This window comes from Eptesicus fuscus, chromosome 3 (genome assembly GCF_027574615.1).
Source record: "Eptesicus fuscus isolate TK198812 chromosome 3, DD_ASM_mEF_20220401, whole genome shotgun sequence".
Taxonomy (NCBI): domain Eukaryota; kingdom Metazoa; phylum Chordata; class Mammalia; order Chiroptera; family Vespertilionidae; genus Eptesicus; species Eptesicus fuscus.
In genome coordinates, this window is record NC_072475.1 from 57702646 (window position 1) to 57725337 (window position 22692).

The 22692-nt window shown below is 41.7% G+C and overlaps 1 protein-coding gene across 1 annotated transcript in view; it reads right to left on the reverse strand.

The window, feature by feature from the left end:
• LOC114229872 (protein mono-ADP-ribosyltransferase PARP14-like) overlaps nucleotides 1-22692 on the reverse strand; it is a 41818-nt gene continuing 19126 nt past the window's right edge. Inside the window, exons 9-12 of the mRNA XM_054709676.1 lie at nucleotides 18906-19109; nucleotides 6328-6461; nucleotides 1012-1186; nucleotides 1-290 (exon numbers count right to left, since the gene is read on the reverse strand). Of these exons, the coding sequence (XP_054565651.1) occupies nucleotides 1-290; nucleotides 1012-1186; nucleotides 6328-6461; nucleotides 18906-19109 (803 nt within the window). The remainder of the gene's footprint in view (nucleotides 291-1011; nucleotides 1187-6327; nucleotides 6462-18905; nucleotides 19110-22692) is intronic.

The window sequence follows — 22692 nt, forward strand, 5'->3', positions numbered from 1 at the left end:
TTATGTTTTAAAAGTAATGAGGTATTCTGGGTAAGCCTGGTAGTCATAAAATACCACAAATAAACTTGGAGTGCTCACATTATCTGTGACAGTATCATACAGGTCAAGAGGATTTTGAGGATTTTTTGGAGGAGGCACAAGTAATGATCGATTTCCAAGTGCGTACAATCCAGTAAGCACACGCACATAATACACATGCTTTTTCCCATTTGCGTCTGGTCTGGAGTAAGTATCATCGGCAGAATAAAGGGCCTGGACAGCAAAGTAGGTTCCCTTTCCATATACCGCAGCTGTGAAAAGAAAAACAACATTTTTAAGAATTTCAATTTGTCTATAATTTGATGTATTTACTCAATCAAATAATCTATACTAATAATAGAGGAATATGCAAATTGTCTGGGATGCTGTCACATTAACAGTGACAACCAAAATGCAGGCTGTGTGGAGTGACAAGGCCGGCAGGGGGGTTAGTGAGGGACGACCAAACCACTGAACAGCAGGCTGTGTGCGGCAACTAGACCGGGAAGGGGGGCAGTTGAGGGCGATCAGGCATGCAGGCAGGTGAGCAGTTAGAAGCCAGCAGTCCCAGATTGTGAGAGGGATGTCCGACTGTCAGTTTAGGCCCTTTCCCTGGGATCGGGCCTAAACTGGCAGTAGGACATCCCCCAAGGGGTCCCAGATTGGAGAGCATGCAGAGTGGGCTGAGGGGACCCCCACCCCCCATGCACGAATTTCGTGCACTGGGCCTCTAGTGTTAATATAATGTTCAGTTCTCTCAAAAGACTCTTTAAAAAAATTTTGTGAGTATGTTTTTAATTTTAATCATTCCTCCACCTCAAAGGGCCAGTCAGTCCCTTTGGGATGAAACTTAGTGAGTCTGACCTGAAACGCTGGCTGTACCCTGGCCATGAGCCATGAGGGAACACAGTGCAATCCACGGGATCCCTGAGCCAGCTTGGCTTCTCATGGCTGACACCTCCTTTGGAGCAGCCACGTGACGTACTTCCTTACCATTCTTTCCTGCATAACTGCGGTTAAAGCCATGTTGATTGATATGTGGCAAGGAGTCAGCATTTGTCCCATGGAAGAGCAGCTTCTCATTTTGTATATGGCCATTCTTGTCATCCATAGTTTTTTTCTTTGTCTGGTACTGCTTCCAGAGACTTGGATTCTGGATTCTCTCAATCTGCAAATCAATAAGGAAAAATATTCTGTTTGTGCCAAGTGCCTGTGGCAAGATATAGCAAATGAAACATGATCCTTATTTTTATTTAAAAAATATTTTTATTGATTTCAGAGAGGAAGGGAAAGGAAGAGTGAGAGAGAAACATCAATGATGAGAGGGAATCATTGGTCTGCCTCCTCCTGCACACCCCCTTCTGGGGACTGAGCCCGCAACCCAAGCATGTGCCCTTTACCAGAATGGAACCTGGGTAGGCCCACACTCCATCCACTGAGCCAAACCAGCCAGGACACTACTTTTTCTTTTACGAGTAATCCTCACCCAAGGATATGTTTAGAGAGAGGAAGGGGAAAGAGATAGAGATGGAGATAGAGACAGAGATAGAGAGAGGCAATGATGTGAGAAACATCCATCTATTGCCTCCCATATGTGCCCAAACAAGACTCAAACCCACAACCTAGGTATGTTCCCTGACCAGGATTCAAACCCAAAACCATTTGGTGTTCCAGATGGCACTCCAACCAACTCAGACACCTGACTAGGGCATGATCCTATTTTTTAAAAGTAATAATTACTGTAAACAGCAAATTCAAGGCCAGATGGCAGCTCTCTGCATTCAGAAATCTTTTTACATCCAGTGCTTCACAAATCAGGCCTTGGGGGAAAAGTTGTTTTAATTTTTAACATCTTTTATGTACCACATGCAGCAAGCAATATTTAGGATCTTGGACGACCAAGGCAGCTCAACTCCTGCTTCTTACTTTCACTGAAATTACTGCTCCTGTTGCAGTGTACCCCACTTTGTCCCTTTGCCTCTCCTCTTCAGTCCTTTTAAGATATTGGTTTACCTAGCCAAGGTCTAACCACAGGAGAAGCACTAGAGTGTCTAGGCAAGAAGGAAATTAATGAAAATGAATCTCTCATCCAATTGGAAGAGTGAGGCATGAATCCTGGTGGCAGGGAATCTGGCTGTAGACCAAAGTGGCCATGCTTGGAACATGGTACTGGGCTGGGTCATCTTGCTCCTCCTGGGAATCCTCCTCAACCAAGATATCCCTCCCTCCCAATTAAAAGCATGCCACACGTGGGTGTCAGACCAGCCAGTTCTGCACCTCACCCCTCCTACCAGTCTCAATGTGCTTTCTTCTTTAATTCTGTAGTTGTAGGACTTCCATTCAGCCAGATTTCAGGTGGTTTTGAATGATGGTTGTTCTGTATTTTAGTTGTAATTTTGATGTGGTTGTGGGGGGATGCAAGTGCCAGCGTTCTCCTTTGCCACTATCTTGGTTTCTCTCTGGTATATATCTCTTAGGACATTTCAAACCTGTTTGAATTATTATGTGCTTAACTACATGAGTAAACAGAATGGGGGAGAGTACCACAACTGGGGCCAAAAGGCACTGGCACCCTTGAGTTGGCAGCAGAAGGGTGACAACATAATGGAGGAACCCAGGATTCCAGGCCAGGGAAGTGAATAGCAATGTAGTCTGGCTGCACAGCTCAGGGAGGCCAGACTGAGAACTAGGCCTCTGACGTCTGGAGCGATGCTAAGACGTTGGTGCTCTCCAGTCACTTAACATATAAATGCACTTGTCCCAGGTTCACTCTCATTGGACCGAATCTCTTGGGAGAAGCAGCTGGAGTTCATCAGAGCATCCCCTCACATGGGTGTTTGGGGCGTGTCCCCAGTTCTGAAGAGCAGTTGTGGCAGTGCAAATAGAAAGTAAAAGAAAGTTTGCAAAGAAAGGAATTGTAGACCTTATTGGCACAATCATTATTAAAGATGAAGAGAAGGAACTCAAACATCTCTAGCTTTGGAAGGTCAATCGGGAAAAAAGGAGACATATGTAAAACTTTAGACAATAAAAAAAATCTCTAGCTTTACTCAGGGAATCGTGGAACCAAGGTCAGAAAACAGAAGGAAGGGGAAGGTAATTACTTAGAGATCATGAGTTAAGTTTTTAGGAAATTGATTTAGCAGATAGATAATCAAGTGGAGATACTTTTAGTCCACTGGGAATATGTTCTAGACCTAGAGTCAAAGTTTCAGGTTGGTGATATGTTGATTTGAGAGCTATTTACATTGACATAATAGCTGCATCCATGAAGGTAAAAACATTCCCTGGTGAAGTGCAGAGACAGAAGACCAAAGTATAAACCCTGTGGGTAAAGCTAGGATGAGGGATTTGGAGGAGAAACAGATACCAGTGATAATTAAAGGAAAATTAATTAATAAAGAAGAAAACATCAACCTATTATTGCCATAGAATGCAGGAAAGAAAGAAAACAAATTTCAAATAGCAATATTAATATTTAAGAGTAGGAGATGCCAAAATAAACGAGATGAACAGTGAAAGGACTAGTGGGTTTACTTAGGAATGAAGCACTGTTGGCCAGTGAAAAGTGGGGCAAAGGCACATAACCCAACCCTGAGGAGCCTTCACTGGTCTCTCTGTGGTGGTTTGCTTCTTATCAACTCCAACTTTGAAGCTACATCTTTGAATTTTTATTAGCTTGCTTCACAAAGAAAATACATGTGTTTAGTATACTAATATCATATTGTAATCTATCATCTACATTATAAAAGGCCAGGGCCCAACACATCCTAAATGACCAGACAGACACACGGGTCACCAGACAGTCAGGGAGGCGGGGAATGGGTGGGGTGGCGGGGGCTTGGCAGGGCGGGACAAGGTGGGTGCGACGAGGTCCTTAGCCTCTGGCCCGGGTCCAGGCGGAGGCCTAACAACATTGTCGCTGCCTCCTCGGCTATGGATCAGGCCTGGAGAAAGGCCTGGAGAGAAAGGAAGGGCCTGATCCACAGCCACTACAGCTGGAGAGAGAGAGAGAGTAAAGGGCTGCTCCGCAACTTCAGATCAGGCCAGAGAAAGGCTGGGAGAGAGGCCCGGAGATAGGCCCAGAGACACTGACTGGCATACAAACCGACCAATCAGAATATAATTTGGGTGAAGTGTGAAGGCAGAACCTAAGGTGGGGGCTGAGGAGGGGTTTTAAGGGCAACAGCTGATTGGTGTAAGGTGTAAGAAAGAGGTTCAATTTTTAATGACTGGTTTGGCAGTATAGTGCATATGGCTGGCTATCAGTCCAGATATAGGGATTATGTATTTTTATCTGCCAAAAGTATCTCTTCCTGCTGAAAAATGTTTTCTCTTCCCCTCCCCATTTAAGCAATCCTATCTTACCTGATAAAATAGTAATATGCAAATTAACCATCACTCTGCTACACCCACAAGCCACGCCCACCATCCAATCAGAGCGAGTATGCAAATAAACCCAACCAAGATGGCTACAGCCACAGAGAGCAAGAGGGAGGCTTGGGTTTCCCAGGCAATGGAGGAAGACAAGCTTTCTGCCTGCCCTTGCCGGCCTAAGCCTCCACTCAAGGCTACAAAGTTTCAATTATAGAAGGTAAACAAATCCAAACAGAAATGGCGGCAGCCACGGAGCTGGAAAGAGGGGGAGGCTAGGGTTGCCCCTGGCAATGGAGGAAGCAAAGCTTTCCGCACAACCTGGCTGGCCCAGGCCTCCACTCCAGGCTACAAAGTTTCAATTATAGAAGATACATAAATTCCAACAGAAATGGCTGCCAGCCACGGACCAAGCAGGAGGCTTGGCTCTGCTCTAGACTACAAAGTTTCAATTGTAGAAGGTAAATAAATTCCAGATACCAGGGCCTCCACTTGGGTAAACAGGGGGCGTAGCTGGCCTGCAAACCACCACAGGCCCTTCACTCAGGCCGCCCCACGCCCCAAGGGAACCCCCACCCTGATTTGGGACACCCTTCAAGGCAAACCAGCTGGCCTCCACCCATGTACCAGGCCTCTATCCTATCTAATAAAAGAATAATATGCAGATTGACCATCACTCCAACACACAAGATGGCTGCCGCCATGTGGTCAAAAATCCTGCCCCTATGCGGACACAAGATGGCCACTACAAGATGGCCAGCAGGGGAGGGCAGTTGGGAGGGACCAGGCCTGCAAGGGAGGGCAGTTGTGGGCGATCAGGCCAGCAGGGAGGGCAGTTGGGAGGGACCAGGCCTGCAAGGGAGGGCAGTTGTGGGCGATCAACCCTGCAGGGGAGGGCAGTTAGGGGTGACCAGGCTGGCAGAGGAGGGAAGTTGGGGGCAAACAGGCTGGCAGGGGAGCAGTTAGACATCAATCAGGCTGGCATAGGAGTGGTTAGGGAGTGATCATGCTGGCAGGCAGAAGAGGTTAGGGGCAATCAGGAAGGCAGGCAGGCGAGCAGTTGGGAGATAGCAGTCCTGGATTGTGAGAGGGATGTCCGACTACCCGTTTAGGCCCGATCCTACCCAGATTGGAGAGGGTGCAGGCTGGGCTGAGGGACACCCTCCTGCCCCCATGCACTAATTTCGTGCACTGGGCCTCTAGTCCTATATAATCTATTTACACTTATAAAAGATTAGACCCAGTCGATTGTCCATCTTCCAGATGTCCGACTTCCTTCCAAAAGCCATGGTGGTGGGGGCCGAGGCAGAGGCAGGTAAGGGCGATTAGGCCAACAGGAGAAGGCAGTTGGGGGTAAGATCAGGCTGGCAGGGGAGGGCAGTTGGGGGCGTGATCAGGCCGGAAGGGGAGGGCAGTTGGGGGTGGCCAGGTCTGCAGGGGAGGGTTGTTGGGGATAAGATCAAGCCGGCAAGGGAGGGCAGTTAGGGATGATCAGGAAGGCAGGCAGAGGTAGTTAGGGGCGATCAGGCAGGCAGGCAGAGGTGTTAGGGGCAATCAGGTAGGCAGGCAGAGGCAGTTAGGGGCAATCAGGCAGGCAGTCAGGAGAGCGGTTAGGAGCCAGTGGTCCCACATTGTGAGAGGGACGTCCGATTGGAGAGGGTGCAGGCTGGGCTGAGGGGGACTCCCCCCCAGTGCACAAATTTTGTGCACCAGGCCTCTAGTCTTGTAATAACTGACTCAATAATCTCAGTCTTAATGTCTCAGGAATTATGGGGAGATAAGTAAAATCTAGAATATAAAATCTAATTACCATGAAATATTCTAATTCTGGGTTAAAATATGTTAGGAAGTAAAGTAAATATAACTGTATTATTCCAGGAACACGATACCCCTTATTTCCACCATTGAGAAACTCCATGTCATCAGAATGCTTACCTTCTCTATCTTGAATTGTGAGCAGGTCAGATTGAAGGCATCTGCGACTTTTCTGTATTGTGGTTGACCAGGCTGTAGCTCAACCACACAGACACGCTGCTGCTTCATATCACTCCAGTGTCCAGGGATCTCAACTGCAAAGTAGACATTTGAGGACACTCTGTACCCGGGAAGGCTCATTTACACAGTCCCCCTTCCTGGTATGCTTCAAAAAACATAATAACATGTGTGTTCTTGTTTTACAACCTCCTGATTCAACGTATTAAATACATTTCTTATATTTCTAGGAGAATGATTTCCAAAGCGTGGACCACAGACCACCACAGAACCAACTGTAATGCTTATTAAAACACACACACACACACATACACACATCTATCAAATCAAAATCCCTCAGGGGTGGAACCTGTGTCCCTACATCTTCACAAGTTTTGATCATGCCCAGATTTGAGAACTGCTGGTGTAGTGTGATTGGACTGCATATTCTGCTCAGTGTCTAATCTGTAATAATTCAATAATTTAACAATCAATTATTTCCCTATGATGTTTTAAATAGTCACTATTTGTCTCGTTTACAAATGCATGGATTTTTGCTAGAGCTCCCACCACAATGCCATCCACATCGGTTCTCTTGTTATTCTTTTTTTTTTTTTTTTATCTATCTATCTATCTATCTATCTATCTATCTATCTATCTATCTATCATCTATCTATCTATCTATATTTCTTTATTGATTTCAGAGAGGAAGGAAGAGGGAGAGATAGAAACATCAATGATAAGAGAGAATCATTGATTGGCTGCCTCCTGCACGCCCCTTACTGGGGATCGAACCTGCAACTCAGGCATATGCCCTTGGCCAGAACCGAACCCGGGACCCTTCAGTCCGCAGGCCAACGCCCTATCCTTTGGGCCAAACTGGCTAGGGCTCTCTTGTTATTCTTCATAACATCCTTAGGAGTTTAGTGGGTGATGAGTTTTGTTATGTGGCAATTTGTGGTGGCAGCTCTGTCTCCTCTTCTGTTAAACAAAGTTTTATTCTTGAGTTCTCATTGCCCCACGGTTGGTCAGGGTGTGAGGAATTCATTCACACTGATTTCCCAAAAGATGGAGAGAAGGTACTGAAAGGGAAGCCATTTTTACTAGTGTTCAGTGGGGGACTTCTGTGGTTTGAAGTCTGTCTCACCTCCATAGGAGACAAGCATTCCCTTCTCGGAAGCAGATCCAGTCACAGAATCTGAGGCTGCTTCCTATGTGTGTGTCTAGGAACTTTATTCTCAGGGCAGAGGAGGAAGTGACTTCTGGGAGATCCCGCAGGCTCCTGGGCCTCTCTGGGTACCAATCACAGAGGCAGAAAGTGCCCACTTTCTGACAGGCTGTCTTCTCCCTTTTCTTCTAAATAAAACCTTGGGCCACTTTTCTTTAAAGCCCATGGCTTCCCTCTCCTGACTGGAGCATCGATTACCTCCCAGAAGAACTGGCTCTAGGGAGCTTGTGAACTACAAAAAGGCGAGGTTTGACTAAGTTACCACTAAGATGGTCATCCTCAGGATGTTGGGTTTACCCAAGCTGTATTTTCCCAACCTTAATGTAAACTCCCTAAGTTTATTTTATTTTATTTTATTTTATTTTATTTTATTTTATTTATTGTTTAAAGTATTACACATAGTAGTACATATATCTCCTTTTTTTCCCCATTGACCTTCCCCCAGCCTCTCCTACCCCATGTCGCGTGCCCTCATTCCGCCCCGGCCCAGTGTCTTGTGTCCATTTGTTGTGCTTATATGCATGCATACAAGTCCTTTGGTTGATCTCTTCCAACCCCCGCCAGCCCCCTTCCAACACTCCCAGAGCCTTCCCGCTGTAATTTGACAGTCTGTTAGATGCTTTACTGCCTCTGTATCTTTTTGTTCATCAGGTTATAATGTTCTTCATTTTCCATAAATAGTGAGATCATGTAGTATTTTTCTTTCATTGCCTGGCATCTTTCACTTAGTATAATGCTCTCCAGTTCCATCCATGCTGCTGCAAATGGTAAGAATTCCTTCTTTTTTATAGCAGCTTAGTATTCCATTGTGTAGATGTACCATAGTTTTCTAATCCACTCATCTGCTGATGGGCATTTAGGCTGTTTCCAAATCTTAGCTATGGTGAATTGTGCTATGAAAATAGGTGTGCATATATCCTTTCTGATTGGTGTTTCTAGTTTCTTGGGATATATGCCTATAAGTGGGATTACTGGATCAAATGGGAATTCCATTTTTAGTTTTTTGAGGAAACTCCATACAGTTCTCCACAGTGGCTGCACCAGTCTACATTCCCACCAGCAGTGCACGAGGCTTCCTTTTTCTCCGCATCCTCACCAGCACTTGTTGTTTGTTGATGATTGCCATTCTGACAGGTGTGAAATGGTGCCACATTGTAGTTTTGATTTGCATCTCTCGGATAATTAGTGCCTTTGAGCATGTTTTCATACGTCTCTTGGCCTTCTTTCTGTCTTCTTTAGAAAAGTTTCTATTTAGGTCCGTTGCCCATTTTTTCATTGGATCATTTATCTTCCTTTTATTAAGTTGTATGAGTTTCCTATAAATGTTGGAGATTAAACCTTTATTGGTGATAATATTGGCAATATGTTCTCCCATACAGTGGGCTTTCTTGTTGTTTTGTTGATGGTTTCTTTTGCTGTGCAGAAGCTTTTTATTTTCATGTAGTCCCATTTGTTTATTTTCTCTTTAGTTTCCATTGCCCTAGGAGCGGTATCAGTGAAGAAACTGCTTCAGCATATGTCTGAAATTTTGCTGCCTGTGGATTCCTCTAGTAATTTTATGGTTTCCCGTCTTATGTTTAAGTCTTTATCCATTTTGAGTTTATTTTTGTGTATGGTTTAAGTTGGTGGTCTAGTTTCATTTCTTTTTGCATGTATCTGTCCAATTTTCCCAACACCATTTATTGAAGAAACTGTCTTGACTCCATTGTATGTTCATTCCTCCTTTGTCAAATATTAATTGAGCATAGTGGTTTGAGTCAATATCTGGATTCTCAATTCTATTCCATTGGTCTATATGTCTGTTCTTGTGCCAGTACCAGGCTGTTTTGAGAACAGTGGCTTTGTAATACAGTTTGAAATCTGGTATTGAGATCCCACCTACTTTGTTCTTCTTTCTCAGGATTGCTGCAGCTGTTTGGGGTATTTTTTTATTCCAGATGAATTTTTGGAGATTTATTTCTAGGTCTATGAAATATGTCGTTGGTATTTTAATGGGGAGTGCATTGAGTCTATAGATTGCTTTGGGTATTATGGACATTTTGATGATGTTGATTATACCAATCCATAAACATGGTATGTTCTTCTATCTGTTTATGTCTTCATCTATCTCTTTATTCAGTGTCCTGTAGTTTTCTGCATATAGGTCTCTTACCTCCTTAGTTAAGTTTATTCCTAGGTATCTTAATTTTTTTGGTGCGATGGTAAATGGGATTGCTTTTTTAGTCTCTCTTTCTGTAAGTTCACTATTTTTTTTTAACAATTTTTTAAAGTATATTTTATTGATTTTTTACAGAGAGGAAGAGAGAGGGATAGAGAGTTAGAAACATCGATGAGAGAGAAACATCGATCAGCTGCCTCTTGCACACCCCCTACTGGGGATGTGCCCGCAACCAAGGTACATGCCCTTGACCGGAATCGAAGCTGGGATCCTTGAGTCCGCAGGCCGATGCTCTATCCACTGAGCCAAACCGGTTTCGGCTGTAAGTTCACTATTGGTGTAAAGAAGTGCCATAGATTTCTTGGCATTGATTTTGTATCCTGCTACATTGCCGAATTCATTTATTAAGAGTAATAGTTTTTTTATAGAGTCTTTAGGGTTTTTTTTTTTTTTTTGTACAAGATCATGTCATCTGCAAATAAGGACAGTTTTACTTCTTTTTTCCAATTTGGATGCCTTTTATTTGTTTTTGTCTAATCGCAATGGTTAATACTTCCAGTACTATGTCAAACAGGAGTGGTGAGAGTGGGCATCCCTGTCTTGTTCCTGTTCTTAGGGGAAATGGTTTTAGTTTTTGCCCATTGAGTATGATGTTGGCTGTGGGTTTGTCATATATGGCTTTTATGTGTTGAGGTAAGATCCTTCTATTCCCACCTTGTTGAGAGTTTTTATCAAGAAAGGGTGTTGGATTTTATCAAATGCTTTTTCTGCATCAATTGGTTTATATCTCTTAATTTGTTTATGTGATGTATCACGTTTATTGACTTGCGGATATTGTACCATCCTTGCATCCCTAGGATAAATCCTGCTTGGTCACGGTGTATGATCTTTCTGATGTACTGCTAGATCCGATTTGGAGAATTTTGTTGAGGATTTTGGCATCTATGTTCATGGTGGATATTGGCCTGTAATTCTTTTTCATTGTGTTGTCTTTATCTGGTTTTGGTATTAGGGTGATGCTGGCTTTATAGAAAGAGCTTGGAAGTGTTCCTTCCTCTTGAATTTTTTGGAATGGTCTGAGGAGGATAGGTTTTAGTTCTTCCTTGAATGTTTGGTAAAACTCCCCTGTGAAGCCATCTGGCCCTGGGCTTTTGTTTGCCAGAAGCTTTTTTTTTTAATTACTTTATTGATTAAGGTATCACATATTTGTCATCAACCCCCCCCCATTCCCATACCAAATCCCCCCACACGCATGCCCCCATCCCCCTGTTGTCCATGATCACTGGTTAGGCTCATATGCAAGCACACAAGTCCTTTGGTTGATCTATCTCCCTTGTCCCCACCATCCCCTACCTTCCCTCTGAGGTCTGACAGTCTGATCAATGCTGTTCTTGTTCTTCAGTCTATGTTGTCCATCATTTCCCCTAGATGAGTGAGCTCATGTGATACTAGGAATACACTTATAGGAACCGAAAATGAGACAAGCAATAATGGTTATGCTGAGAGGCAAATGAATCAGTCTACAGTGAGTTTCTTTCTGGGCCAACAGTTCTTTTGAGTCCTGATTTCTATGTCTAACAGTTGTTTATGTGTACATAACAGCAATGATATTTCAGTTCTGGATGGTGGACAAATGGTGGTAATGCAGGTCCGGCCCTCTCTGGTTTGGTCCTGGGCAATCCGCAGTGACGCACATCTGCTGACTGCTAGTATGGCAAGGTATGGTCAGCGTCTTCCATCTCTGGACTGTTTCTCTTCTGTCTTCATGGCTGGAGCACTCCTGTCAATTCCTCTCTGTTGCAGGAATCCACATGCCGGAAGCTTTTTGATGACTGCTTCAAGTTCTTCCATAGTTATTGGCCTATTGAGATGTCTAGATTCTTCCTGATTGAGTTTTGGAAGGTTGTATTTTTCTAGGAATGTGTCCATTTCCTCCAGGTTGTCCAGTTTGTTGGAATAGGGTTGTTCATAGTATTTTTTTTTAACAATCCTTTGTATTTCTATGGGGTCTGTTGTTATTTCTCTCTTTCATTTCTGATTTTTATTTGGGTCCTCTCTCTCTGCTTCTTGGTGAGCCTGGCTAGAGGTTCATGAATCTTATTTATCCTTTCAAAGAACCAGCTCTTGGTTTTATTGATCTTTTGTATTGTTTTTTTTGGTCCCTATGTCATTTATCTCTGCTGTGATCTTTATTATTTCCTTCCTTCTGCTTACACTGGGCTTTTCTTGTTGCTCTCTTTCTTACTCTTTGAGTTGTAGGGTTAAGTAATTTATTACCATTGTTTCTTGTTTTTTTGCAGTAGGCTTGTAGAGCTATGAACTTCCCTCTCAAGACTGCTTCCGCTGTGTCCCATAGATTTTGGATTGTTGTGTATTCATTGTCATTTGTTGCCATGATGTTTTTTATTTCTTCATTGATCTTTCTGGTGACCCAGTCCTTGTTTAATAGCATGCTATTTAGTCTCCATGTGTTTGATTTTTTTTGGATGGTTTTTATAGTAGTTGATTTCCAGTTTTATGCCACTATGATCTAAGAGGATGCTTGATATGATTTCTATCTTCTTGAATTTGAAGAGACTTTGCCTGTGACCCAACATATGGTCTATCTTTGAAAATGACCCATGTGCACTGGAGAAGAATGTATATTCTGTGGCTTTGAGGTGAAATGTTCTGAAGATGTCAATTAATTCCATCTGATCTAGTGAGTCATTTAGAATTGATGTTTCTTTGCTGATTTTTTGTTTAGAGGATTTGTCCAATGGTGATAGTCAGGTATTAAAGTCCCCTACTATGATTGTATTGCTGTCTCTCCCTTGAGATCCTGCAGAAGTTTTTTTTATGTATTTGGGTGCTCCTGTATTGGGTGTGTATATGTTCCCCAGAGTTATTTCTTCTTGTTGGATTGCTCCCTTTAGTATTATGAAGTGGCTTTCCTTATCTCTTTTTATGTCCTTCACTTTGAGATCTAATTTGTCAGATATAAGTATTGCTACCCCAGATTTTTTCCGTTTCCATTTGCCTGAAAAACCTTTTTCCATCCCTTCACCATCAGTCTCTGTCTTTTTTTCTGAGGTAGGTTTCCTGTAGACAGCAGATATGTCGGTCATGTTTTCTTATCCACTCACTTACCCTATATCTTTTGATTGGGGCATTTAATCCATTTACAATTAAAGTTATTATTGATAGGTATTTGTCACCATTTTTATTCCTTACCCTTGTGTTCCTTCTTTGCTTCCTATTTCTTCTTTTTATAGCAGACCCTTTAGCATTTCTTGCATTGCTGGTTTGTTGGTAATAAATTCCCTTAGTCTTTTTTGTCTGTGAAGCTCCTAATTTCACCTTCAATTTTGATTGATAGCCTTGCTGGGTACAGTATTTTTGGATTCAGACCCTTCCTTTGCATGACTTTGTATATTTCATTCCATTCCCTTCTGGCCTGATGTGTTTCTGTTGAGAAATCAGTTGCTAGTCTAATGGCGGATGCTTTGTAGGTAACTTTCTGTCTCTCTCTCTCTGGCTGCTTTTAAGATTCTTACTTTGTCGTTGGTGTTTGCCAATTCAATTATAATGTGCCTTGATGTCGGTCTTTTGGGGGTCATTTTGTTTGAGACTCTGTGAGCTTCTTGGATTTGTATGAGTTTTTTCTTCACTATATCAGGGAAGTTTTCTGTCATTATTTCTTCAAACCGGTTTTCTATTCCTTGCTCAGTTTCCTCTCCTTCTGCCACCCGTATTATGCGGATGTTGTTTTGTTTTGTGTTGTCCCAAAGTTCCCTTAGGCTCTCCTCCTGCTTTTTAATTTTTTTTTCTAGAAGCTGCTCTGCTTGGGTATTTTTTCCTACCTTGTCTTCTAGCTCACTGATGCGGTCCTCTGCTTCTTCTAGTCTACTATTGATCTTCCTATTGAGTTCTTTATAGTAATGATGTCATTTTTCATTTCTTCTTGGATCTTCTTCATTTCCTCTTGGTTCTTACACATATTGTTGAATTTGCCTTCCATTCTTTTCATCCACCTTATGACCATTTCTCTGAATTCTTTCTCTGACAGGTTGCTGCCTCCATTTTGTTTACTTCCTTTTCTAGTGATGCCTCCTTTTCTTTCATATGTGGGCTGTTTCTTAGTCTCCCCAACATATCTCTTCTCCAGGTGTCAGGTTATGTAGTTCTCTCTCTCCTTCATTGATTTAAAGGCACAAAATACAACACAACAAGGCACAATGCACAAGGCACTGAACACAAATGTATTCACAATACTAATAACCCCATATAAAGGTGACCACCCGGGAAAAGATAATTAGGGGATAAGAAAGGAAGAAGAAAGAAAAAAAGAAAAAAAAAGAGTGCAAAAATGAAATTGAGAAAAGGAAAAAATAAAAGTAAGAGAGAAAAGAAAGAGAATAAAAAAGAAGAGTGGAAAAAAGTATTTATATAGGGAGAAAACTCCAATAGTACGGCCACTAATCCCAACAAATGCAAGCAACAAATACCTAGAGATAAATGCAAATTACAAACAACAACTAATATCAAGTGAGGCGAGGGAAAACAGAAGCAAAAAACAAACAAAAAGAGAGCAAACAAAAAAAAAAAGAAAAAGCGAAACAATCTCACAAACAAGCTTAAAAAAACAATCTAATCAACAATAAAGCAAACAACAACAAAAGGATAGAGAGGCAAAAAATTTGGATAGTGAAGAAAGAGAAGAGAGAGGTGTGTATGGACTTAGAGCAGGAGATTGGAAATTAGATATGTAAGTAGGGTGAAATTTAACAGGGGGTAAAAAGAAGGAATAGGGAAAATCTAAAGCAAGAATAGGGTAAGAGAAACAGGACAACAAAAGAGGAAAAGTGAGGAAGAGAGTGTTGACATAAAGGTAAAGTTGAGATAGAGTAAAATGAGGCTAAAGGAAAGATGAAAATAGAATGTAGAACACTAATCCCAAAGTAAAATAAAGAGAAAATAAAATGACACTTAAAAAAAAAGTAAAATAGTAGTAGTAATAATACTGATTAAAAATAAAAATGTAATAATTAAAAAGGTAAAATCATGTGAGGAAAAAAGAAAAAAAATTAGTTTCTTAAGTAAAAGATGGAAAAAAAATGTGCAGTAGTGAAGGTCATTCACTTCCTCTACTGTTCTGTTTGGCACATCTGTTTCCTAGTTAGGACAGTGTTGAAGATCCTTGCGTTCCACTGCTCCTCAGTTTAGTAGGCCACAGTCCTGATTTTCAAGCAGGCAGTAGTACTTCTCTGTTTCTTATACTCCTTTATTTGTGTTTACACAAGAGTCAATTTTTGATTCAACCCCTGGGTGGCAGTGTTTCTGGATTGACCTCCAGGTCTACAGGTCCTCTCTAGCTACTGTTTAGGTTTTGTTTTCCCTGTGGCACTTAATACCGGTTTGGGGGAATGGGCTGCTGTCCCAGAGCTGGTTCTCTGATAGTTATTCCCTGCTCTGATCCCCAGGTTCCACAAAAATAACTTTCCCTGCAGTCTCTTAGTGTGTCCCCAAATGGGTGATCCTATGTATTGGGCAAGTATTTAAAGAGGAAACATAAAAGAAAAAAGAGCCAGAGTAAGTGCGTGAATTCTGGAGCTGCACGCAAGTCTGTGCAGTCTTTTTTCCCTTGAGTCTAAACAGCCGGCACACTGTTAAAATTTATAGGCTGCCCTTTTGCGCCCAGTTCTGCTATGGGTTGCTTTTCAGAGTTCCCTTCTGTTAGCAGCCCTGAGGATCCCCTTCCACATTTGCAGATCATGCTAGCCCCAACAGCCATGGAACTTTTTGGGCACAGTTTCCCTGGATCCTCTAACTCCCATTGTGTGCTTTTCTCTCTCCTGCCTGGATCACAGACCTCACCTTATCCTAGGCAAAATCTGACCTTTCCGTGAGGAGGTGCAGAGCTCCTCCGAATCCGCGTGTTCGCGCTGCCTGGGGACCGGTGTTCCTGGGTTCGCAGCTGTTCACTCTGTGGTGTTGTAGATTCCCGGGATTTTTAGGCTTCCGATAGCATCCACATCAAGATGGTGCAGTCTCTACATCAGAGCCGGTTGCTCCGGGAGGGATTTCAGCAGCAGTGGAGGCTGCCTGTCAGGGGAACCCCGTCTGGCAATCCCCTACAGTCCCTTGGAATATGGCTTTCCCTCGACTCACAAATAGACACTTCCTGTGTGACCACACACTCTCCTTTCGTTCTCTCACTCTCGCACTATCATGCAGTCTGCCTTCCCATCGGCAGCCATCTTCAACTCAACTCCGTAAGTTTTCTATCTTAATACATAAGAGTTACTTGAATTTTATCTACTTGACTACAATTTTGATAGACGTACAAAATAGTGTTAGCTCAAAGTAAGTGTAAAATAATGGATAACAAGTGTGAAAGTGTGACTCACCTTGAGGTTTCGTGATGCACTGAATTTGTTGTAAACTGTGTCCATTTGCACCTGTAGCAATGCATGTTTCATGTCTACCGTGTAGTGCTCATTATTAATTTAGACATCAACTGTTTTTCCCTGTTTTTTTTCTTGCCTCCTTCAATTTCATATTGGTTAATTTGTCAAAACTATGAAAAGTGTTATTGTTGTCATATTGTCATTCTACAAAGCCAGTGATACAATCTGCTCTGGATTCCTGCTCTTTGGCTGATCTAACTGTCTTGATCATTTCCTCAACTGCATTTCTAGCCTGTTCCACATCTCTGCTAATTCCTGAAACCTTAATCAAAGGTTTCTGATGATCCAAGACCAAAATAATATTCAAGTACTTCTGCAGCTTATTCAATTCCTGATATTCCTTTTCATCAAAGTCTTTCATACATTCCTCTGCACTGCTGTAAAGGCTTTGTTCCTTTTCCATCAGATTCTGTAGGCAGGAAACGGAGTTTTGTACACATGTTTCATTTTCACCACGCACCTGAAAAATTGCTGATTCCGTTTTCTTCTCCAAAACCAAAGGCTTTCGTTTGGGAGGGAGGTTGCCTTGAGAAGCCAAAAAATGCTAAAAAAGAGGAACACAAGGGAATGCAACAATTGTTTTGGATTTAAAAAGAAAAAAAAATTTAGTTATTAGCTATTTCTCCCTTTCTTTCTCCTTTCCTCCTTCCCCGCCTTCTTCCCTTCTTTCTTCTTTTATAGTCGCTGTGCTATATATCAAATTTCTAGGACTTATTAATATTATAATTGGAAGTGTGTTCCTTTTGTGCACCTTCACTCATTTGCCCACCTCCCACCACCCCACTTCTGGCAACCACCAATCTATTCTCTGTATAGGAATTCAGGTTTTTTTAGAGTCCACATATTAGATTTATTATACATTATTTGTCTTTCTCTGTCTGACATTTCATTTAGCATAATGCCCTCAAGGATCATCCATGTTGGTGCAAATGGTAGGATGTCCTTTTTTATGACTGAATAGTATTCCATCATTAATGCAGGATTAGGCCAAGGAAGGTTTACAGTTGCTCCTATGGAAAATAATACCATAATTTATAAGTAATAATGCAAGAATAAACTTTACTTTCACATACTCACGACTATAAACCTACTTTTGCCCCACCCTGTATATACCACATCTTCTTTATCCATTTATTTTGCCAATGGACAGTATGTTGTTTCCATGTCTTGGCTATCTCAATAATGTTTCAATGAACATGGGGGAGCAGATATCTTTTAGAGATAATGATTTCATTTCCTTCATATAAATACCCAGAAGTGTAACTACTGGATCATGTGTTAGTTATATTTTTAATATTTTTAGGAACCTCCTGCTATTTCCCATAGTGGCTGTACCAGTTTACATTCCCAGTGCACAAGGGTTCCCTTTTCTGCACATTTTTGTAAACACTTATTTCTTGTCTTTTCCATAATAGCATTCTAACCAGTGTGAGGTGATATCTCATTATTATTTTGTTTTGCATTTCCCTGATGATTAGTGATGCTAAGCCCCTTTTCATGTACCTGTTGGACAATTGTATATCTTCTTTGAAAAATATGTCTATTCATATCCTCTGTGAATTTTTAAATGGGATTGTTTGGGTTTTTTCATTGAGTTGCATGAGTTCTTTATATTTTATTTATATTAACACCTAATCAGGTATATGACTTGCAAATAGCTTCTTCCATTCAGTAGGTTAATGGTTTCCTTTGCTCTACAGAAGCTTTTTTGTTTGATATATTCCCACGTGTTTATTTTTGCTTTTGGTGTGTGTGTTTTTGGTGTCAAATTAAAAAAAAATTATTGTCAATACTGATGTTAGATGGTTTATGGTTTCAGATATTCCATTCAAGTCTTTAATCTATTTTGAGTGGATTTTTGTGCATGGTGTAGATAGTGGCAAGTTTCATTTTTTTGCATGGCTGTCCAGTTTTCACAACACCATTTATTTTAGCATATGTGCTACTGAAGTGAGTGCCCAACACTATTTATTAAACAGACTATCTTTTCCTCATTGTATATTTTGGCTCCTTTGTTGTAAATTAATTGACCATATATGCCTGGATTTATTTCTGGGTTCTCTATTCTCTTCCATTGATCTATGTGTCTGTTTTTATACCAATACCCTACTGTTTTGATTATTACAGCTTTGAAATATACTTTCAAATCAGGAATCGTGATGCTTCTCACTTGGTTATTCTTTAAAGAGGATAATTTTTTGCTATTTTGGGTTCTTTTGTGATTCCATACATTCTTTACAATTGTTTGTTGTATTTCTGAGAAAATTCCATTTAAATTTAGCCCTGAATCTGTAGATTGCTTTAGGAAGTATGGATAGTTAAACAATAATAATTCTTACAATACATGAGCAAGATAAATAAGTACCAAGAGTATAATGTACAGCATGATAACTATAGTTAACACACCTGTATGATATATATGAAAGCTGTTAATTCTAAGGTTCTCATCACAAGGGAAAAAAATCATTTTGCTTCCTCATTTTAAGAGGTGTATGAGATGATGGATACTAACTAAACATATTGCAGTAACATATGTAAAGTCAAACCATTATGCAGTACACCTTAACCTGTGATGTATATCAATTATATCTCAATAAAACCAGGGGAAGCTAGTAAACTACCACAAAAAAAATAATGTAGAATTTTAGCTATTTCTCATGTGACCTCAATATTAGGAACATGCATTTCTTAAAAATCAACAACTCACATGCAATTTTAGACATTATAGACTGTGAGGGAGCCTGGGAGCCTTCTCTTTTTTTCATGTTGGCACAAAAAACATCCATTATTTGAGGCTGAAAGATAACAACTTTAACTTTCTTCACAAACCGGACAAGTCCTTTCTGGATAAAGTCTTCAATGGCATCCATTATGGCTTCAGCAACCTTATCTGGGTCTTGTTGAGCACTTCCTGGAAAGGCAAATAAAAATGACTAGAAAAATAAGGATCCAGTTGGAAAGGGCTGAGGAATAAATTAGGGATTCCAATTCTCAGAGAAAGAATTCACACACCAAAATTTTCATCTCCATGGACTTTTCTAACAATCCATCAGCAAACACTTTTGAAGCCATAGATGCAGTGGAGAGTTCTTGTTCCAGGATGTCAAGAAGCCAACAGCCCAACAATAAAAAAAAGGAAATCTAACTTTTGATGTCTGACGTTCATATCTGCTCTACTTAGCGGATTCCAGCTCATTGTGTTTCTCTGTGTTACAAAGCACAGTTCATCCTTTTGGCTCTCTAGTGTTCTCAAAATACCCAAAGTAAAGGATACTAATACATATTGAGTTATGATACTCTTTAAAGACAATAACTGTGTTTTTTTTTTGTTTGTTTGTTTGGTTGGTTTTTTTGCTTTATCATCACTTGACTCTACCTAAAGTCCTTTTTCTTTGGGGACTTGATTTATGCTCAGATAATTTTGTAAGACACCTAGAGCTCTAAGCTATTTGTTATCATCTGTACTCTTTTACATGCAAGTTATCCTTGAACCTCCAGGAAGTCTTTCTTCCCACACTTGGTGAGATCTTAGCTGACTAACAGGATTCAAGGTTACCACCTGAGCGGGTCGTCTCCTAATTAAGCATGCTCCATACCTTTTTTCCTCCAGCTTACTGCCTTGGTAAGATCATGGCAAGTTCCTTGAAAATTCTCATGAAAAACCATGGAAGCAGTCCCACATGAACAACAGCTATCACAGTGGGTGGGGGGAGAGCAGTTAACAATGAAAAAGTTCTGACAAACCTGGTGTGAGAGACTAAGGGCCCCCCCACTAAGGGCCCCCTTTAATGGTGCCCACCATTATCGCAGAAATAAGATAGACTTGGCTCCGTGGACAATTGTGGGAATGTAGACAAACCCCACATAAAACTAACCAAGAAGGTTTGGTCAGGTTTTTTGTTTTTGTGTTTAATGAGATGAGCAGGGAAAGAGGGAAATTCTCCTTTGCAAAGCTATGGTTATCTCATGATAGATAGAAGAATTTAAATAGGAGTGTTTAGATATAGTCACTCACTTTCAACAAATATTTAATGTGTCCCATCAAAAGCTAGAAGCTCATCTAGGCACTTAGGACACATGGCATATAATATGTAAAGATGAATGGTGTTCAATAGGTGAAGTATGGAAAACTGAGGGAAAGCCTAGAACTGTGTAATAGGGGTGTGAGATGTGCACCCTCACCTGGTGTGTTCAGGGAAATAGATTTGTTTTTGAGAAAAATAAGTCTGCAAGGCCTACCATGCCAGTGGTGGGGGGATAGGAGGCACTGGGGCAGAGAGCCCAGGTCTAGATAGGAGGCTATAATAAAAGCTTAGTTAAAGATAAGAGTTGAGTAAAAAGGGGTCAGAGCAAGGAGATATTTAGGAAATAAAGTCAGGAAGACCTAGGGACCAAAGGCCTGTATACTTGACCTTTTGTTGAAGTATACCTGTACCTTCTTTTCCCACTCACACACCTTCATGTGTATATCACGGGCACCCAGTACTGCGGTTGTTTCTTTACATGTCTGTCTCACAATGAGCTAGGTGCTTCTTGTGGACTGGTTCCTTTTCTTGGGCATCTTTCTATCCTCCAGGCCTCAGCACGGTGCCTGGCACATGGCAGTCACTCAGAAAACATTTAATCAAACTAATTAATAAACTAATAAACATGGGAGTGATAAAGAGGGAAGAGTTAAGCATTCTAGATAGAAGGTGATGTAATCAGCAATATAACAGGTAAGGTTTTGGGGGGGGAAGACAGTGAACTGGATTTGGAGTTTTCATTGAACTTGAGGTGCTTGCAGGAATCACTGCCCACCCATTCTCTCCCTGAGGCCAGATATCTGAAGGTACCAGGTAGAGGGCTTCCTTTTGGGCCAGAAGCTGTCTTGATCCCTCCCAGTCAAACTCAACTCATAAACACCACTAAGGGAGAAAGCATCCCCATCTATTAGTCTAAGGACCAGCTCAGGTGGTGATAGAGATAGGTAAAGAAGATAAGCAAGGAGATCCTGCTAATGTGCAGTTATTTGTGCAGAACAGCAATGCCATCAGGGCATCAGGTCGATAGAAGAAACAAAAGTTTTGCAGTAATGAAGAAATACTCAAACATGCATACATATGTATACAAAACTAAACCAGCCTCATTTCCTTGTTTCTTTTTTTACTCTATCTGGGTACTCCCTTGGGCAGGTTTATACTAACCCTGGGCTGCCTGCTTTGTGGCCCAAATAAAGTTAAGATATTAACATAAGACTAGAACAAAGAGAAAATAGCAAATGGAGAAAAAGACTAGACAATCATTAATGGCTGTCCACAAGACTTGACAGATGATATATAGGCAGGTAGAGATAAATAGATAGGTAGATAGATAGAGAGATAGATAGGTAGATAGATAGATGATACATTACATGTTGGCTGATGTGAAAGTGACAAGGATGGGTAAGTTTACTGAGGCTAAATTTTTGGAGGGCCTACCAGGCCAGCACAGACATTCAAACTTAAATTCCTGGGCAATGGAAATATCAATCCAGTGCCGAGTGGTCCCTCTCTGGAACCAGTCAGCTTCATTCCACTTCAAGCCAGAGGGAATTTGCCTCCCTTGGCCAGCTCTCTTAAGGGAGACCAAGCACAACTTTCTAATCAATGCATAGAACTCAATGCATACTAGTAGATCTCAGATTCCAGGGAAAAGAGCTCAAAGAGCACAACCTTAGTAATGATAAACCCAAAGCACATCCTATCTAATAAAAGAGTAATATGCAAATTAACCATCACTCCGCTACACCCACCAGCCTTGTTCACCAGCCACGCCCACCAGCCAATCAGAGCGAATATGCAAATTAACCCCAACCAAGATGGCTACCTCCACAGGGAACAGGAGGGAGGCTTGGGCTTCCCTGGCAATGGAGGAAAGCAAGTTTTCAACACACCCTGGCGGGCCCAGGCCTTCACTCCAGGCTATAAAGTTTCAATTGTAGAAGATACATAAATTCTAACAGAAATGGCTGCCGGCCACGGACCAAGCAGGAGGCTTGGCTCCGCTCTAGACTACAAAGTTTCAATTGTAGAAGGTAAATAAATTCCAGATACCAGGGCCTCCACTTGGGTCGACAGGCGGCGTGGCTGGCCTGCAAACCACCACAGACCACTCACTCAGGCCGCCCCACGCCCCAAGGGAACCCCCACCCTGATCTGGGATACCCTTCAGGGCAAACCAGCTGGCCCCCTCCCATGCACCAGGCCTCTATCCTATCTAATCCTATCTAATAAAAGAATAATATGCAGATTGACCATCACTCCAACACAAAAGATGGCTGCCGCCATGTGGTAAAAGGTCCTGCCCCCATGTGGACTAAAGATTGCCACCACAAGATGGCCAGCAGGGGAGGGCAGTTGGGAGGGACCAGGCCTGCAAGGGAGGACAGTTGAGAGGCTCCAGGCCTCCAAGGGAGGGCAGTTGGAGGCAATTAACCCTGTACAGGAGGGCAGTTAGGGGTGACCAGGCCGGCA